Source organism: Cynara cardunculus, assembly GCF_001531365.2.
Source record: "Cynara cardunculus var. scolymus isolate 2C chromosome LG 7, CcrdV1, whole genome shotgun sequence".
NCBI lineage: Eukaryota > Viridiplantae > Streptophyta > Magnoliopsida > Asterales > Asteraceae > Cynara > Cynara cardunculus.
Genome location: NC_037534.1, coordinates 14,064,436 through 14,085,245, shown reverse-complemented (window position 1 = coordinate 14,085,245; position 20,810 = coordinate 14,064,436). Strand labels below are relative to the sequence as shown.

The 20,810-nt window shown below is 33.5% G+C and overlaps 2 protein-coding genes across 2 annotated transcripts in view; both read right to left on the bottom strand.

Moving 5' to 3' along the window:
• The window catches only part of LOC112515877 (calcium and calcium/calmodulin-dependent serine/threonine-protein kinase-like), a 5,535-nt gene extending 3,893 nt beyond the window's left edge, over positions 1-1,642 (bottom strand). Inside the window, exon 1 of the mRNA XM_025122829.1 lies at positions 945-1,642. Within this exon, the coding sequence (XP_024978597.1) occupies positions 945-1,642 (698 nt within the window). The remainder of the gene's footprint in view (positions 1-944) is intronic.
• Positions 1,643-4,747: 3,105 nt separating this feature from the next.
• LOC112515236 (lecithin-cholesterol acyltransferase-like 4) lies at positions 4,748-15,025 on the bottom strand. The gene is made up of 11 exons (XM_025121918.1): positions 14,574-15,025; positions 13,876-13,967; positions 13,400-13,518; positions 11,955-12,090; positions 11,787-11,838; positions 11,090-11,190; positions 9,802-9,984; positions 8,659-8,816; positions 8,451-8,505; positions 6,898-6,951; positions 4,748-5,387 (listed from the first exon to the last, which is right to left on the bottom strand). Exons 1-11 carry the CDS (start codon positions 14,812-14,814, stop codon positions 4,980-4,982), a joined length of 1,599 nt encoding a protein of 532 aa, XP_024977686.1. The 5' UTR covers positions 14,815-15,025; the 3' UTR covers positions 4,748-4,979.
• Between the last annotated feature and the right edge of the window lie 5,785 nt (positions 15,026-20,810).

Below are 20,810 nucleotides of genomic sequence, written 5' to 3'. Positions count from 1 at the left end.
TAATGATCTAATGGTCTAAATTGCATGGTGGCAATTTTGTAATTATTGAGGAGTCTCGTGGCATTTATGAATGTTTAGATCTGACGATTGTAGATCTAATCCAAGGGTTGAGAATTGGTTTTACGGGTCTCACGAAAAACACTTGGTCTCACATGATCTCAAGTCTATATATGTATATATATATATATCTATATATATATAGAGAGAGAGAGAGAGAGGTGGGTTATTATACAACTCTTTATATTTGTACAACCAATACAACGCAATCTTAACCGTCTATTTAGTTTGATCAATATGTGATTTCATAGAAGTTTTGATTGTTTCCTAATATAAATTATTGATCATAATTAATGAACTCTACTTATCTTCCATAAATATTCAAATCATGATAAATGAACTCTCATCATTTCCATAAATATCTCAGTTAATTGGGTTGCATTGGTTGTACAAATAAACATGATTGTATTTGAAATATACCCTATATATGTGTGTGTGTGTGTGTGTGTGTATATATATATATATAGAGAGAGAGAGAGAGAGAAGGGGGGGGGGAGGCGGAAGTTCCGTTTGGAACTCAAAATTGATTAAGGACCCATGAACCATCAACGCTGCGTTACGTGTCTCTTTTCAGGATAAATATTCATCACAAATAATACCTCCATATGACATTCATAATATGAAGTTATTGTTCATCATGAATCATACATTCATAATGAATATGGAAGCGTTATTCATCATGAATATGCCATGTGTTGCGTTGTGGATGTTTCCCCAATTCCTAATCAATTTTAGGTTTTTAAAGAAACATGCCCATATATATGTATAGGTATATGTATATGTATGTGTATGTATCTATGTGTATGTATATGTATATGTACATGTACATGTATGTATGTATATGTACATGTACATGTACATGGATGTATGTGACAGAATTTGCATACCCTGAAAGAAGAATATACAAGATGACACCCAAAGCCCACATATCAGATTTGGATGTTATCTTTTGTTGGGATAATGCCTCAGGAGACACATAATCAATGGACCCAAACAACCCCACAACAGGATCCGTGAACTCCTCCACTGAACTCAGCCCAAAATCCATTATTTTCAACGCTGAATCTTTACTTTTATCAAGAAAAAGACAGTTCTCAGGTTTCAAATCCCTATGAATCACATTGGCCTTGTGCAGCGCTGCCAAACCGCTAGCGATCTGTTGAACCACCTTAGCGGCTTCGGCCTCCGAGTACCGTTCTTGAGTCACTATGCGGTCAAACAGCTCTCCGCCGGAACATAGTTCCAAAACTAGGTGGACCCCAGTGGGGTCCTCACATACGTCATGTAACTGGATAACGTTGCAGTGAGGGGACACCTCCTCCACCACTCTTTTCATCACCATGATCTCGTTGGCTAACAAAGCGTCCGAGATCAGAACCTGCTTACGACTCGGAAAACCAACCATCCCACCACCGCGGCCACCACCACCGACTCTTTTCAAGGTCTTGATTGCAACTTCTTGTTCACCGTCTGCAAAGTCTCCTTTTGACTTCTTTACACCTTTTCGTACGATGGAGAACCCCCCTCTTCCCAAAATGGTTGTCACTTCATATTCATCACTAAGCTTTCTTGTTCCATTTTCCATTGGAATCTTGGCTTGATTTGAAATGGGTGTTTGAGAAAGTGAATTAGAAGGTCAATGGAATTTGGGATTAACAAGTGATTTCAAGATTTCTTTAATTGTGTTTGATTAGATGGGTGATTAAAGAAATGGGATTAATTTAATCATAAATTTGAGAATGATTAGAGCAAGTAGGAGTTGGATGGAATAAACGTGTAGGATGGGGTTTCACAAACAAGAGACAAATTCAAAGACCAAGTCAAATTATTGGAGTTTATAAAATCAAAACACAAAATAAATATTATTATAATATTTAAAATCATAGATCAATTATTATTAATTAAATGGGCTTTTGGCCTAACACTTCTGAGCATGTGGTCTTCTAAAAGGTTAGGGATACAAACCTCACCAAATATGAGGAGATTGTGTGAGTTTATTTGTTCAATTTACCATACATAAATATTATATAGTTAAAAAAACGTATTTTGTTTTGATTTAAAATATACTTTCAATATAATTATTATAAGTTTATGAAGGAAAAAAAAAGAATATATAATAAAGTTTATAAAAATTTCTCATCTAATCTTAATGATGGGAAAAAAGTTACCTAGTCAATTCTAAAGTATCCCTCGAACTAGTTTCACTAATAAACAAACAGATATCATATGAAATTTGTGTAGCAAACACCTAAACTGCTGTTATCAAACCAATTTTTATTTACTGACAGTAAATTATGACATTTTATACGGAGAGGATAACAAAGTACACAAGATAGTTTTTTGTACAATTAAAATCAACAGATTTAAATTCATATAAATTTTAGGCAAAAACAAATAGCAAATCAGATATTTTAATCGTTTTCTACGTGTTATTTAACCCTGAAAGTTTTTCTGTAAATTTTAATAAGTTCTGGATCGTTGTAATAACAGTATATTTATTCTTTGGAATACAGAAAAATTTTACACCACGTGAAATTTTGGTACGTTTATTTTAAAACTTTACATCATGTGAATTTTTGGTACATTACCGGCCCACCAAGCAAAACCGGTGGTTTCTTGGTTGATCAAATCATACACCACAGTATACTAGGTCTTCTAATTCGTTAAGAGACCGAAATGCGCACCAAATGCTTTTCGAGAGATCTCCTCCAGATCACTGGTATCCACGATTTTGTTATTTACTGGAATAATTTGACTGGGATAGTGACGAATATTTCAAAATTTCACATCATGTGAAATTTTGATACGTTTATTTCAAAATTTTAAATCATGTGAATTTTTGGTACGTTTATTTTATTTTAATCCTAGTTGTATATATGTTATTTAGTGAAAATTAATAATACTACTTTATTTTAGAAATAATATTATTTTGAATATATAAATAAAAAAATATTGTAATATAAAATTATATAGTGAGCCCACCAATTCATAATTTATTCAACAATATATTTGATTTTTTAATCACAATTTTAGCATTTTCATATTTAAGTTATTTTCAATTGTTTAATTTTTGAAAACAAAATAACAAAATTTAAAGTATTCTATTATTCTGCATAAGAAATATATTTTCTAAAATAAAAAGTTGACCTAAAATAAGTTGTTATTTTATTCATTTAAACTAATAAATTAATGGGGAAATTTTTTCAACCATGCCGTTCTATAATGAATGGATTAAGGGATTGTTCGATTGTGGCTTAATAAGTCGTACAGACCTGTTCAGTTGTGACTTAATCACTCAACCAAGTGCTTAACCGCTCAGTAAAAAATGATGTGTTATTTGCATTCAACGATGTTTATTAGACATCAATCCTTATCACATTAAACAACAGCTTCTACAAGAAAAAACCTTGTAAAGAGGCTTTTTCAACGCTTGATCTTCTTCCTTTCTATGCTTCTGTATCTACTCCATTGCTCCATCTATATGTTTCTTGATGGCTCCACTTTTTCCTTTATCCATTAAAACGGAACCCACTTGAGTTAAATACGAGGAAGAAAGCAAATGGGTAAATCTGTCAAAATTTGCCTTTTTTTCACTATCGATATGTTCAAGATACAAAACTTGAAATTGGCTATTGCTTGATCCTTATTTGCTCCCAATTTCTGAAAATTTTTGAGATCCAGTTGTTTTTTAAGTTTGGTAGTCATTCTGCTATATAAATCTTGAATCTTGATTTTCATGAGATGTTTGATAATATTGAAAATTTGATGAATCTTTTTGGTAGTGTAACATTTGGTTTGGTGTGATTCATTTTTAGTTTGCAATATTTTCTGCTTCTGAAAACATTAATCATCAAAATAATATATAACATGTAGCAACTATGTTTTTTTTTATTGTATAATTACTTTATTTCATGACAATTTAGTTGTAAATTTAAGGGTTAATTGTAATGGTTGGTCAATCAATTTTAAGGGTTCATTGTTTTTTTAATCAATTTTATTACCAAAATTTTGGTATAAAAACAAAAAACAGATAGTAAGGAGTATTTTAGTCATTTTTATCATTCAGACTGTTTATTTAACAAAACAATCCAACAACAACTTATTTGTTATTATACAGATAATTTTATTAATACAGATAGTTTTATCCATACAAATATTAATGAAAAATGAACTAAACAAGAAAATTGTTGAGCCACGACGGTTGATGTATGTTTGTAGAGTTTGCACTAAACACACTCTTTCTCTCCCTCTTTCAATCCCACCAATCACGTTGTACTTTTCCTATCCCACCAATCACATGACTACATCATTCTTTTATTTTCTTTCCTTACAAAAAGATGATGTAACTTTACATGATTGATGGACACGGAACTGATCTCTTCAAAAACAAGTAGAATAACATCTCTTAACCGATGACCATCTTTCCACTAACCTAGCATTCTCCATCCCTCGAGACCAACAAGGGGTAGTACAAGAATATTCAACAATTGTCCATCGACTACACCTTAGGTTTTCATGGCATTCGATTCTCACCAACCTTTGCGTTACTCAAGCCGACATTCTCACTTCCGTTTCGTCCAATACCGCTCACACGGGTGCTTCACTCCAAGGCAGAAAGCTCCCCTTCTTCGAAAAGGATTAGAATTTTTTTTATATGTTATCTTCAAGGCCCTATAAAATTAGTTGAATTGCACAAACAAACTGGCCCACACCCACTTTTATTTAAAATACCCATTTTTGCACAGGCCATGACTATTTACATAACAGTAACAATAAAACCCACCAACGTTGCATGTCACATGTCAACTTCACCACACCTTTTTTTCATCTTTATGTTCTTTTTATTTATTTTTACAATTTAACCTCGTTAAAAGCACTTGAATATATACATATGAACATACTCGTACACCCTTTTTTTATTATCACGCACCACCAGCAGTCACACTCATTGCATTTAATTCAACATGTTGTTTACCGTTGCTTTGTGGATGAACGATGAAAGTCGCACGTGCCTCTTCGGAAGACGACCGATCATCCGCTACTCGAGAAGCGGATATCGAACCGACTACAGGTTGGTGGTTGTTTTCGTCTTGGTCTTTGGAAACAAATTCCCATTCTTCTTTGAGTGAAGTTACTTCCACGCCCTTTTCGTGGTGCTTTTTGAGCTCAAATAAAGTCGGTAGGATCACGTAATCATTTACGGGGTTGTAGAAGGGATCATGGTCTGCTTTCAGCCAGTGCTTGACTATCCGGAATAGGTGTTTGTCTTTTAGGATCCCTCGGTGATCACCTGGGATACCGACCCTAGCTTCTGCATCGAGCCCATCAGCCTGATTCAAAAAAAAAAAAAACTATCGAACAGGCTTCGACTCTATAATATTTTATAGGACAAAATGCAACAAAGTTTGTTTAATTCATAAATGTTTAACAGATCACCTTTTTTTCTCAATCAATATAACAAACTTCCAAAATTTCCTATTTTGTACTTATTTTGACCGATAACCTGTCATCTTGTAACATTTGATGACATACGATAATCAAAATCGGCTGGTTACCGGTAAAAAGGAGTACAAAATAGGAAATTTAAAATACGTTGATTATTTTAATCTATCTTACCCTAAATAGAAAATCAGACAAATTTCATTGGTTTTTGATGCATTTTGTCCTATTTTATACAGCAGTGACGGCCAAACTAAAATTCAAAGAAATGTTCAAAGGTTCATTTTCCTCAGTTCTCTATTTGTGGGTCCCATGTCACTTTTCCGATGAGACCCACAACCGTTACAGAACACAAATGAAACCTCAACCGTTACAGAACACAAATGAAACCACAACCGTTACGCAATAGAAAATGGGGCCCATAATCATTACACAATAGAAATGGCACACATAACCGTATTTTCAATTCTTACACAATACAAAGGGGACCTACAAACTAAAATTGATAAAAGAATTCCGCACATTAAATTAGCTACATTTGGTCGACATGGTAGTAAGTTAGTAACTTTCATCCATTAATTTACTGTCTAAATTGGTACGAGAGCATAATGACACACAAAACTAAGCTCCTGCTAATTTTTCACCATTTAACATCTTCATTTTACGTCTCATTTACCATGGAAGAAATGAAAGATGTAAACTATAGGTCTCAATTATACGCCCTTAAAAGAAATGAAGATGGCACCCCATGACATTGAGAACAAAATAAAATGGTAAAAATCAAGAAAACCTAAGAGCTTCTGAAATCCACTTTGCACATGGAAGATAAATGAACCAACTACTTTGCAAGATTTTGTCACCATTCAAGTAAAATGGCATCTAAACACAGAAAAATGTAGAAAAATAAGATATGAAATCAACACAAAAAATACTCACATTCAGGTAAAGTAACTCGAAGAAAAAAAGGACTGTTCTTTACAAGTATATAGTATCAACAGTTTTGATTCAGAGGCATCAGCGGAGAACATGGGGGAGGGTTCACCGGAGAAGATGGGAGGGGGGAACATGACAGCATTTTATTGGTGATTTAGATCTCTCATTTTAACTAACAGGTAAAAGGACCAAAATGTCCCTCACTTAACAGGATTCTTTTAATGGAGTTAGAACAAGGACTTGTTTTGTAACAAAATGCACAATCACATTGATGTTTTCGATAATTATTACATTTTAGGGACTCAAGTCGTTGAACACTATAAAGCACAGGGACGAACTCTGTAATTCACTCTAACAGTAAAAACCAACTCAATCTTGGACAAACTGTTTCTACTCATTAGACAGTCATAACTACCAGATATTAATAAATCTAATAAGAAAGCTAGAAAAAGATAGAGATTAACATACCTTTGCAGATTCTACAGGTACTGTACCATCACCATCAACATTGACATAAGTTGCCTGTAGATGATGAACAACAAAATTTTATATGTTTGCATTAGAAAATAGGTGCAATGTACCAGTTCTTCCAATATGTATCATCAAGTAGAAGTAGTATGTATACATGAGAAAAGGAAGCAGTAATAGAGTTTCATATTGATAATAGAGCAAATGCATCTAAGGGGCTGTTTGGCAGTTGCTGAATGATTTAGTGCAGAATAGTTAAGAGGTTAGAATGGTTAAGAGGGTCAGAATGGTTGAGTGCTGAATGAAATAATGTTGTTTGGTAACTGTTATCTGAATGGCAGTAAAATTACCATTTTAACCCTATGAATGATTTAACCCTTTGAAATTCAAATTAAAAAAAATTAAAAGAAAATCCTTCCGTCGTTCTCATTGCATCCCTCTCAGGCTCCCACAGTCCCTCCCACTCATCATCTTCAATCGTTTTAAGGATTTGTCTCTCTCTGCCCTCTACAATTCTCACCTTGAAGAAGAAGGAGCACACATACAGTCTCTCTCTCTCCCTCTCTCCACCATCGCAAGCCGTCGAGTCCTTTTTCGTCATCCTCGTCGTCATCGTCTTACAAGCAGCTCATTCCTCGATGTATCACCGAGGAGGTTACAGATCCTTCACTCCTAGCCGGAAGTAGTCCGACTCGATGTATCACCGAGGAGGTTACAGATCCTTCACTCCTAGCCGGAAGTAGTCCGACTCGATGTATCACCGAGGAGGTTACGGAGGCCGTTCTCCTGTCATTTATCCGTCCACCGACGAGGTGATTGAAGAAGCGGTTGATGGTATCCCAAAGAGGATGGGCTGTGCAGCGATCGGGAATGGAAGGGGGAAGAAGAAAGGGAGCGACCAGGGGGAGATCTGAATGGGCACGGCTGCTTGGTGGGTGTGGAAGGGTATTGATGGAAGAAATGGTAATCTGAATGGTTGAGTAGCCCCCCACCCTCAAAATGGTTAAGAGGTATGTGTAACGATTCAGAGGGCTTTTTTTTTTGCCAAACACATTTTACCTCTGACCGATTCAGAGGTTGGCTCTTAATGGTGACATTAAGAGCCAAACAAACAGCCCCTAAGTTTGTTATAGTTCCTATTTAGTGTAACCAAGAATTATTTTTCTCAATCAATGTAACAAAGTTTCAGAACTTATTATGTGCCCATTTTGACACGTAACCCTGCTGATCTTGTAACATTTGATGATGTGGATACCCGTTTTAAAGGTTTGCAGATGTTTACGAAAGAGTTACAATGAAGTCGCCGATAAACTTGACATCCACATCATCAAATGTTACAAATCAGCAGATCAAAGGTCAAAATGGGGTACAAAATAAGAAACTTTGCTATATTAAATAGAAAATTTTGTTGCATCGATTGAGAAAAAAAATGTGTTACCATAAATAGGAACCAAGGAAACTTTCATTGCATTTTTCCCTTGATGATAAGATAGAATTCCCAAAATGGTAAAGCTAATCGTAATGTGTAAAATTTTCAGGTAAATAAACATTACATCGAGAAATGGTAATTCACATAGGTCCGAGACGGGTGAGTCCACGCTTCCATAACTGCACATCAGATGGTAGTATAGAGGTTATTTAGCTTCAACCAATTTGTAAGCTAAATAGCAGCCATCATAATAACAAGATTACTAATTTGACCTACTTTTTTTTTTTTGTTTTTTTTTTGGTGGGGGTGAAAGAAGAAGAGAAAACCTATACCTCACAGTCTGAGGAGTGTCCTGACCAGTGCCATAAACATTGTAGAACTTAACCTTTGGCGGAAGTTTGGCCGAAGATAAGATCTCTCTCGTTTTATTAGCCCAATGCAATATTGCTTTGTTGAATGGTAGAGGGATATCCACTCCATCGTAGCTCAGCTGTGAAAGGACCCATAAGCAATTTGTGCGCAGTCCATAAAAACAATTAAATAAAACATACCATACAAAGAGAGCATTTCCTATAAAAACTAACTGTTTACAATTTCAACATTTTGAAAATATGACATGGGAACACATAGGTTATGTGGTAAAAGTAATTCTTCTGTACATTCTTGCATGGACACTTGACATCATATCAATATTCTTGTAACCAATATTCACAATTAAAAAATTGTTGCTTCATACTTCCAATGTCTTCTATAATGATAGTTTTGAGGAATTGAGGACAAAAGAAGGTTCTATCAACTTCTCAAATCCAGCTTATATAAACGTCACGAAGTGGGTGTTTGTATTTACGATTCTCTGCTGTTTTTCGGGCGTAAATAATCTATGTTGGAAAAGTAAGAAGTTGGTACAAAAAATTAATCTTTTTAGGATAAATAAAAGATTATCTACGTTGGAGGGGGTGTTTGGATGTGCGTTCTTTAAAGTGATTATATGATATTAAATAGTCAGAATCTAATAATCAACAGCTGTAAGAGTTGGTGTTAATTTGGATGAGTTTCTATTATTTGAGGTTGTAATAATCAACTCATCAGTTGTTTTAGTGTTTGGCAAATGTTGATTATTTAAGAACCTAATAGATAAAATTACTCAAAAGAACATTTTAGTGAAAAAAGGAGAGGCGTCTTGTAAAATGACAATAGAAGTCGCTCAAATTTGGAGAAAAGGGAAGGTAAATAGGTATAAAATATTACCCTCTGATAATCAGTTTTGTTGCAGCTGGTATGAAACTGATTATTTGAACTCCAAGTAATCAGATAACCAGAAAGAAGAACCAGTTTACTAAAAACTGATTATTAGTTCCAAAATGGACATCCAGACACCCTTAACCTTAATCAAATGATCATTTTATCCTAATCCTTTAAGTCATAATAATCATGTCGAAGATTCACATCAAAACAGTCCTTAAAGTGAAGCTCACCTCATTGTTGGAAAGAGCCTGAGTGAAGATCGAAACTGCTTCCACCGGGGTGAATGTCTCCAGCATAGCAGCAGAGTTTCCTTCACCATCCTGAATCTCCTTCCAAATTTGTAACATAGGATCATGTTCCCATTCATAATCCAGACAGGCCATCAGTTCATATATGGATGGACATTCAATCAGCTGTCAATGCATAACCATGTTAGTAATGAAATCTACCCTTGTAAAACGTCATGCACGGAAATATTTTAACAGAAAAAGGATGTGGTCAGAAGGTACCAAGAAAGTTATAAAACAACCTTAGGATGCAATCCTAGAAATCTCCTATAGTCCAGGTATTAAATGGTTTAATTCAATGTTGGCTTTTTACAGCAGGTTCAACGTTTGGTAAAACAGACTTGACAGGACAGAACAGATAATATGACCAATTTACCCCTACAGAGTTGTCTATATATTTTGATTAATTTATGTAATTTATTAAACTATAAGAAAATAAATATTTTTAATAACAAAATATATCATTAGAAAGTTTTCATCAAGACAATTAAAATGACACCAAAATAAAAAGTTCATGTAGTTTCCGATTTTTATTTTAAACCTTTTCTATATTATTTTTCTGTTATTAATATTTAATAAATTACATAAATTAATCAAAATATAGAAATCGTATAAAAATAATATTTTGAGGACAGTGAAGTGAAAATTTAAAGAGCATAAAATACAATAAATATAATTTAAAGAACGAAAAAAATGTAAAGAGTGAGGCATATTTGATGTTTTAGAAGAGAATTAGATTTTATTTTGAGGTTATATTGGTAAAATATAAATTCGTTCCAGCTTGTTCTAGAGGTGCGGGTTGGAACACGCCTGATCCACATAAAAAGTCCTGCCAAACATGAAATCATGATCCCTGTTTTGTTCCGTCTGTCCAGTGTACCAAACGCACTCAAAGGGCATATAATTGTAAAAATAAAAGAGTTGGAAGATATGTAAATGCTTCCAAATATACCTCAAAATAAATAATTGCAGCAGTCCTGCCAAGATTATGCCAACAGAAACGGTAAAGTGGAAATATAATGTGTATCATCCACATTACATGGAAAAATGATTCTTCTTTATAGGAGAATAATTTTAAAAAATAGGTCTCTTTTCTTAGAGCTAGTGTAATGCAATACCGGTGCTAACCTAGACTCTCAAGAAAGAATGCAAAATTTGTGCAATGAAGGCCATGAAAGCATGACCACATGAGGGATAAGGGACACTAAATGGAGAGATATAGACCACATACCAGCTGATGCATACTCCACTTGGATACAAAAAAATATGCTTCCCATCCCTCCACAAATGACATCCCGTTTAATAAGGTAGATGTTACATATCCAGGTGCACCTGTGCAATTAATTAACATTTATATACATGCATAAGATAATTAAATCAAGTTCAATAATGAAAGAAATAGATTAATATTTAACATAGTTTTGAGTGAGTTCACTACACATGTGAATATATCTGAAACTACATACTTCTTCCGTCCCAAAATAAATGTCCACAATGAAAAAGGCCCAGTTTTAGACATGTGTAATTATTACACTTTTTAATCAACTAAGTGACATTTTTACCCTTAATGATGGAGGGAGTAAAGAATTTCTCCATCTTATAACTAAGGATAGAATTGGAAAGTATGCATTTACTTTTGAAAGTGAATCCTTATTTTAGAAAAAACTAAAATAGACACATGGACACTTATTTGGAGACGGAGGGAGTAAGGAGTTCCAATATTTTGCAACTTTGTTTTGTTCTGAATGGCCACAAAGATAGTCAATGCATAACTAGCAATAATCATCAAAAAGCGACATTTTGTACAATGAACTCGATTCAATTGAATAGAACTTTCCAGAAACAAACTTTGCTTGTCATGCGTGAGCTTCTAGGTTTAGGAAGAATGTCCCTGAACTTCAAAATGACTGCATCTTCAGGTCACTTACCCTGAAACGGTGCAGCAATTGCTATCCAGTTCTTGACGTATTTCTCAAAAATCTACAAAAAGTATCATATATATACACATAAAAATGACCTTCACATTTAAATAAAATAAATGAAACCAACACATGGAAAAAAAAAACCAAGAGCAAAGACAGTAACATGGACTTTACATCGCTGTGCAGGCTCATAAAACATTTGAGAAGAAGTCCACCCATTGAATGAGTAATTACGTTTATCTTCTTCCCCCCTGAAGCAGTATAAATTGCGTCCAATTTTGCAGCAAGACGATCCATTGTTTCTTTAAGTCTGAAATATGTATATAAATAATGAACTAATTAACCCGGAAGGCCACAACATGATGTAGCGGTTTTCCACATAAAATGTTTTGAATTTATATGCTACCTCAACTAATGGAACAAATAAGAAACAACGAAAACTAAATATTGCATATATAAAGCACTTAAAAACATGATTGATATCCTAGTTGAAAACCATTAACTTAAAGTAAAAAGATACACCAAAGATAAGTTGCATAAAATCTAAAATTTATGCTAAAAGCTTATAAAACTCACCAACATATTCGCATCATGGTCATTTGTTTCAATGATGTTCACACAATTCATTCTACATAATGCATGTTTGAAAGCTCAACTATTACACTAAACACAGAACCTTTCCACGATGAAAAAATTTCAAAACATAGTTTCTATTAAGTCTAGTTTTACATTCAACATATAAAACCTGTGAGGCTATGACCAAAACGAATGCAAGTATTGAGTTATAGGAATAGAGATGATGCCCACAAATGTATGAAGAAAAAGGGTGATTCAAACTATGAATTGTATAATACGATAAACCAAACCATTGTAAGTAGCAGGACTTTGCCAAAACAGTATGAAACTAGAAAGAAACAATAAAATAACTTTGATAAAAGAACAACATACAACCATGTAATATTCTAACAAATAACATGCAATTATTTCATGATTTATTATGATGATGATTCCATTGTTAAAAGTTGTGTTCGGACACTTGAGCATCTGACCACTATTGATTTAGAGTGTGATATATGTGGCTTATAGATGCTCTTGCTAGCACTTTATGAGAATAAGCATCTTTAAACCCTTATTAGCCGGGCATTGTTACTTGTAACTTAATGTTGCTATAATTGCCAAGGACCTATTATACAAACATTCTTTGTTTAGGTATATAATATTTATATACAGCAAATACTCACACACGCTCCTCACCTTTGGTGAGGTTTGAACCCTTGACCTCTGAGGAGGTTGGGCTCTACCGTTAACCTAAGTACCACTGGGCTAAATGACCTTTTGCTTAGATAAACATTCTTCTGACAACTGCTTATAGTGTTTTCAAACTAGCTTACGTACAACCAATCTGTAAAAGACAACGGATGTCCACAAAAACTAAAATATACATCAAGCACAATCAACCTGAAATGGTAAATGAGGAAATAAAAAAGAAACATATATTGAAGGCTCTATCCATTTGATAAGAATGGATAACATAAAGACAATCTTTGATTGCAAAGTTGAATCCACTACGATGGAAAATGTTTATCATTCACATGCTTATAGCATCTATCTAGTTGTACCTGTTACTTTGTCGGAAATCGTATCCAAACCCAAAAAGAGTTTTTCCTTCTTGGTATCCCCAGCTTGTCATCTCATTTATCATGTCATGGAAATAGCATACACTATCACGTCCAACGATCTGTCAAAACAGATATTCACATGAGAAAAACCGTTCAGAAATTTAGTACAGGTTTTCATGATTTGTTTGTCTAAAGTAAATGCACTGATTATAGTTGGAGGTATCACAAGCACCGTATGTTTCATGACCATCTCGTTCAAAACATAACCTCATTCTAAATTATAAAAGCTAACTGTAAAAATGCTGATTATATTTTACTGAAAGCTACAAAATATTCACACACGTCTTGTTATAAACTCAAGAAACAGAAAGAAATGGAGTGTGCAAGGGATGAAGCAATGTATCAAACTCCACGAAAACTAGAATATAATGGATGCAAAGCGAAGCTGATTCCAATATAAGCATTAAAAAACGCACCATATCAGGATCCAAGCAATCAATTGCATAGAGGCCATCTCTGTCCTCAGGAACGACAATACTGGTGTTGGGATCCAAAGACATAGTTTTACCTGGTTCACAGCAAGCCAATGAGTACATTCATAATAAAGACACGTAACTAAAACATAGCAAGATACATTTCATTCTCAGGAAAAAAGCACAGGAGACAAATGTATAGTAGGTAAGTTTGGGATAGCAATCGCCATTCAGGTCCAGGTGCTCAGCAGTTAGCCAAATTTTTGGCCTGCTCAAATATTAATCTTTTCTTCCTCTGTGGTCTCCATTGATGCATTACCACCAGTTTTAGTATAGCCTACTAAATTCTTAGCTATGGTCATTTTTATAAGTCTAGAAACACACAATTTATTCCTTAAAGGTCCTCAATCCAGAAGTCTCTCTATAAGGCGGTATTTGGAAGTGCTGCAAAAATAATAGTTTCGCAGTGTTTGACCGAATTGAAACTGATTCTGATTCTGTAATTTTTAGGGCAATCTGCTTCAAGAAAACTGATGTTTGAGGGGAAATTAACAATCAGTAACTTCAATATTATCTGATTCCTATTCTTGATGTCCCATTACACCCCAAAATTTTGAAATTCAAATGGAGACCGTAATCGATGTACCCGAACTTCTCTCAAGTAATAACACAATCAAGGAAAACCAACAATAATAAATTACCAGTAGCAGAATCGAACTGGCACCAAAGTTTGGCACGGAATTCATGATCAGCTTCCCAAATCCGAACCCAAACTCGCTCTTCTTTCCCAGTTTCACCATTTAAAGCATGCAGAATTGAACCAGCAATCCCAGGCACTATAAGAACCGGATCAAGATTTGGATCAATGTAAGGCTCCGGTTTCTTAAGAATCTTTAACCATGCCTCCACCGCTTTAACTACATCCTCCAACAACACCGCCATCCTAAATTGAGTAAATTCCAAATTCTGAACAACACCACCTACCAGAATCCAATCGGCTCTCGCCTGAAATCAACAAACCAGTTCTTCTGCAGATTGTAATGCTGAATCGTAGAGAAAATTGATGAAGTTGGTTGAATCAAGTGAATTAGGGTTTGTATTTTACGTGATAGAGGGAAATGGGTAAGACGATAAGGATTTATTGAAAGATGCCGTGAAAGGGTTGAAAGCTATGTGGATCACGACTTGACGAGTGTTATTTTATTTGGGTGAAAAGACCAAATTGCCCATTAACCCATTATTCAATAAAATACTATAAAAATTGAATCAAATTATTAAACCTAAAATAAAGTAATTAATTATTAAATCTAAATTAAATTAGAATAAAAAATTAAACTGAAAATTTTATATAAAAAACGAGAACTTTTAAATTATTATTTTAATACTAAATATCGATATAAATTTTTATATAAAAACATCATTATTTTCTCAAAACTGTATTATAAAATCAACATAAACAAACATTAAAATCAAGATTTATCTTGTTGCATTGTATGATTACGTTTTTAATATATTTATTGAATTCAATTAAGTATTAAAAAATTAAGTTCATAACCTCTTTATGCATAAAAAAAGAAAAATGATTTCTATTTATCATAAGATCGTTTATTTTATTAAAATTTTTATTTAAAGTTACATACCTAAATATTTTTATAGTATTATTTACGGTATTACCATATAAATAATGTGATTTGTAATATACTTACAATGTTATATTATTGGGACAGATTCGGTTGCAAACCAGTTTTATATTGTGAACAGAGGAGAATTCCAAGCGCACCACATTTCCATAAATTTACGAGTTATTCATATCATCATAAATATGTATTATTCACCTTATATAGTGTATCATTCATCATGAATAATTCATAAATGTTCACCTTCGTTATTCATGATAAATATGACACGTGTCATTTTCTCCTTTGTCCTCTAATTCATAACCAAAAATCGGTTTGCAATCGAACTTTTTCTTTACAGTATTTTTTTCATATATATTTTTATAAATAATAATTTGGTTTTATCATGTAACTACAATATTATTACTTAATTATTCGATAAAATAATGAAATCCAAGTTTGACGCCATTCCCACATGTTTCTATTAAGTCATTTATTTATTTGTTAAGAGACCTACTACCAATCTTGTTAATTAAGGTTTGATACTGAAAAAGGAAGACATCTAAAAAGTTATCTAACTTTTGTGAATGGTAACCGGAGGTTTTTGGATTAGTTTATACATATAGATCAATCCTTTCGATGATTACAAAATGTCTGAAGTCAATCGCAGGTGAATCTCCATTGTCACAAAGGATTTGACAACGTTTGATTCGAACCCAGACTAGATGAGATTTTTCATTACATCCCCCGAGGCTTAACAGGTGCACCACAACCCAAGAGTTTTGTGGAAGCATTTGTTCGAAACTTATATAGGGATGTACAAAAATCTGACCAAACCAATAATTTGACTCAATTAAACCGAAAAATTAGGTCGAATAATCCAAGCTAATGTCTTATTGATTTTATATAATGTTGTTGATTTTAGGGGTCGTTTACCAATTTTTACTGGGAAAGTGTTGTCCGGGTAAGAGTGCTGACCCGAGTAAGTGTTGTCGCGGTAAGTGTTGTCCCGGGTAAGAGTGTTTACCAAATGTTTTTTGGTAAGTGCTTACCAACAATAAAATGACCATTATAACCCCATTTATAATTATATGTTAAATATTATGTAATTATTTTTGTTATAAATAGTTTAATGAAAGGGAAAAAAACAAAATGCATATTTTAAATAAATATTTACCAATAAAAATAATACTATTTTACTTTGTTTATAATAAATGTTTTCTTGAAACCTTAAATGTGTTATTGTTGGAGATGGAGCTCTTGGCAAAACCCCATTTCATATTATGTTGTTATTTTCCTTGAATTAGAAGCATTTCAGCTCGGTTTTCAGATCTGGAGCTGAAATTTTTAGGGTTCTTGACATTTTTTTTTATCAACCTGGATATCTAACTCGCTATGCGAGCCGACTAATCTCAGGGCGACCACCTGCTTTACAGATAGTTCGAAGTCACAACATTTTAACCTCCATGGCCACAAGGGGATTTTTTATTTTTCTTGGATTTGAACCTGAGACCTCCTGGTACTTTTGACCTTTGGAGCCAAACTCAAACCAATCAGGACCACCCTTATGGTTGGTTCTTGACATTTAGGGTTTAGGCGCGTGCTTCATTTTTCATGAATACACATGTATTTTTTTAGGGTTTAGGGCTCTGGAGTAGTAAAATCGTGGATATATTTTTTTGTTGTGGCGATGAATCGGAGTTTCCAGGCACCGAAAAAGGGAATGCTGGGCCCAGCGGCGGTTAAGCAACGACAGCAGCAAATGAGCTTTAGGAAGTCTGTAATGAAAGAAAAAGAAGAGGAGTTAGGTTTATTTTTGGAAATGGAAAAACGAGAAAAAGAGCGTACTGGTCTTCTTCTTCAGAACACAAAAGAGGAGCTCAATTCATCACTCGGTAGTTCATTAATTTGATCTTTTTGTGAAAAAAGGGCATGCTTGGAAAGTTAATATATGACCTGGGTAAGCATCATTTTCGTGTTGATTCAGTAAGTATTTAGTCAGCATCTCGGTCAGAGTGGTATTTTGGTAAACAATTTGACTGCTAACCGAGTCAGCGTTGCTGACCGGTCAGAGCCTAGTAAACATCCTCTTAGTGGATCACCAAGTTATTTGTGTAACTGGATTCTTGATAGTAAATTTATATACCCAAATATGTGGCACAATAAGTGGTGCAAGTGCACATCGACTACTATGATCGCCTTCAAATAATGAAGTTGTGAGTCCGACAATACGATCAATCTTCAATATCACTATGAATCCATGGCAAGCTTCATGTTAGAACTTCAAGAACATCAAGAACACATAGAGAGAAAAAGTCAATTGGTCAGACTTTATATTTATCTCTCAATGTACGTATGTTTTACAATTGAGCTCTCTCACTCTCACAATCACTAGAAGACAAACCTATTTATAGGTCAAACATTGTAAGCTTTAGTCAAAGTCAACAATACAAACAAAGTCAAACTAACTAAAATATAATTATTTATCTTTCAAGACGAATACAATTTATCACTAAAATTCAATCCTAACATTCTCCCCCTTTGTATTCAGGCTTGAAAAAATTTGTGCGCTTTGAATCTCTTTTGAACTTTGACGCTTTAAGCTCTTTATGACTTCTTGAAATCTTCAAAACAATCTTCTAACAATCTCTGCTTTATGATCTTCAGAAAATCTTCTGTTGAGTAAATCTTTCAACATTCTCCCCCTCGAATGTAGAACAAAAATGATCTTCTGTTTTTACAATGAAGAACAATAACAGTAACAATCTTCAGAAATAATCTTCAGAATATGATCTTCAACGAACTTCTTCAGATAACATTCACTAACATTCTCCCCAATAAAGAATTTCTTTAAATAAAAATTCACAAACATTCTTCCCAAAATTAACATTCTCCTTTTTAAGAAATCTCTATCAGTAAACTTTTGTAACGATGATCTCCACATTCTATTTTTCTTCAAACAATGTAGCACAGGAATAATCTTCAGTTACACTCTTTTGAGTCTTTTGCCGATTCCCAATCTTTATATCATATTCCCCTTTGATCTATATATCATATTCCGTTTATATCATTCAGAATTGATCATTTCATTCATTATATCTTACTTCCCCTTATGATGAAATGAGAAGCATTTACATCATACACCAGAATGAATGAAGTTTTCAGTGAAAGCCGTCAATTCATAAACTTGTAAGCATATCTTTTCAAATCCACTTGTATAATCTTTTCAGATTAAGAGAATGGGAAAGTAACCAATTTCAAATTATGAAATTGATAACAATCTTATAAAAGATTGGTCTGTGAATATAACAAAAATACTCAGTACAACGAATGTACTTCATATATGAGACTTTTTGAGGTTTATCTCACCAGGGCTTCAATTCAATCATCGATATCTTACAAAAGGTATATTTATGAATGTTACGGCAAAATAACATATAAATTGCAAAATCTGTGTAGTGTAGAAAGATAAAGCAACATATGCTTCTATTTAGGTTCAAAAAGATAAACCGTGTGGACTACACAAATTCATCTGACTCAATATATGATCAAAAAGACTTGAAGGGGGAGGAGGACATATATCCTTATATATCAATATCAACTTTCTTCGAATGAAAAACTGATAGATTGTGAGCTGCGTGCCCCAAGTGTTATTGAAACACTTATCTGTTGAGGGATAAATGAGTAGCTGGTGGGGTTGTGACAAAAATTGGCTTGGGCTTTGCCTTTTTCAATATTAGTCTCGAAAGAATTGAGAACTAATAGATTTCGTGGTATACCCGAAATTTAGAGGTTTAGAACAGGATTTTTGTAATCTTTTAATACTGATACAACTCTCATCAATTCTTTTGGCTCACAACAACTACCTATCTTATTTTCATTTTAAGCTCGCACACAAACCCTTTTTGTATTTAAGCTCGCACACAAACCCTTTTTGTATTTAGCTCACTCAGATATGATTGTCCTCATGGGTAGGTCTGTCGGTTCTGACATTCCATTGAGGTATTTATATGAAACACTCAGTCCCTCCTAAAATAACAGTATGCTCATATGATCACAAACAGTTGATCAAAATATTGTTGTAAATAAGCTCAAATGATCAGATAAAAATTTGATCAAGATGTGTAGTGATACGTACTAAGTATTTAGTGCTTAAAGCACCATTTTATTCTCTTTTTGATAGGTTATTTTCTATTTATATCTCAACTTTGAGTCATTTTATCTCTTTTCTCTATTTTATGCTAAGATGAATGATAAACCTGTTTTTGTTGGATTTTGGTCTAATTTGAACTTATTTTGGAAAGGTTGAAGCTGTTTGATGCTGCGGGAATGTGGCAGCATGACCTGATGGTGGAGAAATAGATGGAAAAGACTTGGAGTTGACTGACAAGACTAGAAGCTAACTTTTGAAAGACTTCTTATTTGTAGGACAGTTGTATGTTTTGAGATTAGTTGGAACTTGTTAAGCTAATTTAGTTACTTTATAACTATTAGTTTTACTTTATTGTACTTTTGGTTAAGTTAGAACTAATTTGTGGTGAAATATCTAAAATGCCCTCATCTCATCTCTAGTATAAATAGAGATGTTGGGTTTAGTATTAGACACTTCACACTTTACTTCATTGTTTCTTTACTTTTTCTCTCAAGTAGATTGTCTTACTACTTGGAGAACAAGTTTTATTTCTAAATATCAAGTAATCTTTTGGCTAAATTTCGAGCTCTCTTTAATCGTTTTATTTATTTACTCGTTCTTAATATTCCGTCTTTTATTTATTTACGCTTACTTGCATTTTATTTACGTCATTTATTTATTACGCTTTTCGCATATTATATTCTGTCATTTATATTCAGTCATTTACTTTATTTATTTTATGTCTATATTTATTGCAATTTATATTTCTTGTCATTTACTTTTCGTCATGAGTAGCTAATTTTATTAGCTCAGGTGTATGACGAAAAGTGTGAGTTTGTAAATCAAATATAGTCGACTCTTTCATGTAATAACAATATTTTACTATTTCATTTCAAGTTTTATAAAACCAATGGCACTTATTGACGAGTTGATCACTGAAAAGTGTTAAAGTGCCATTGACTCTAAGCTGAGCCATTGATTGCACGTCAATTTGGATGATATGGGAAGTAGACTTGAGAGAGTTGTTAACAAAGAGATTTGTTATCCGTATTTTCTAAGTTGTTATTCTAGATAGGTTGATCACTTTGAAGTTTGAAGTATTAAAGTGGAATGGACTTAGAGATGAGCCATTCAGAACACGTCAACTTGAATGATATGGGAATCCACTCGAGAGAGTGATTTTTTTAACA

Coding starts and splice junctions, on each gene's coding strand:
- LOC112515236 (XM_025121918.1), bottom strand. CDS start 14,814: ATGGCGGTGTTGTTGGAGGATGTAGTTAAAGCGGTGGAGGCATGGTTA. Junction 8,817..9,801: donor AGGCTCTTTCCAACAATGAG/GTGAGCTTCACT, acceptor GTCCTTTCACAG/CTGAGCTACGATGGAGTGGA. Junction 5,388..6,897: donor TACCTGTAGAATCTGCAAAG/GTATGTTAATCT, acceptor TTTTTGAATCAG/GCTGATGGGCTCGATGCAGA.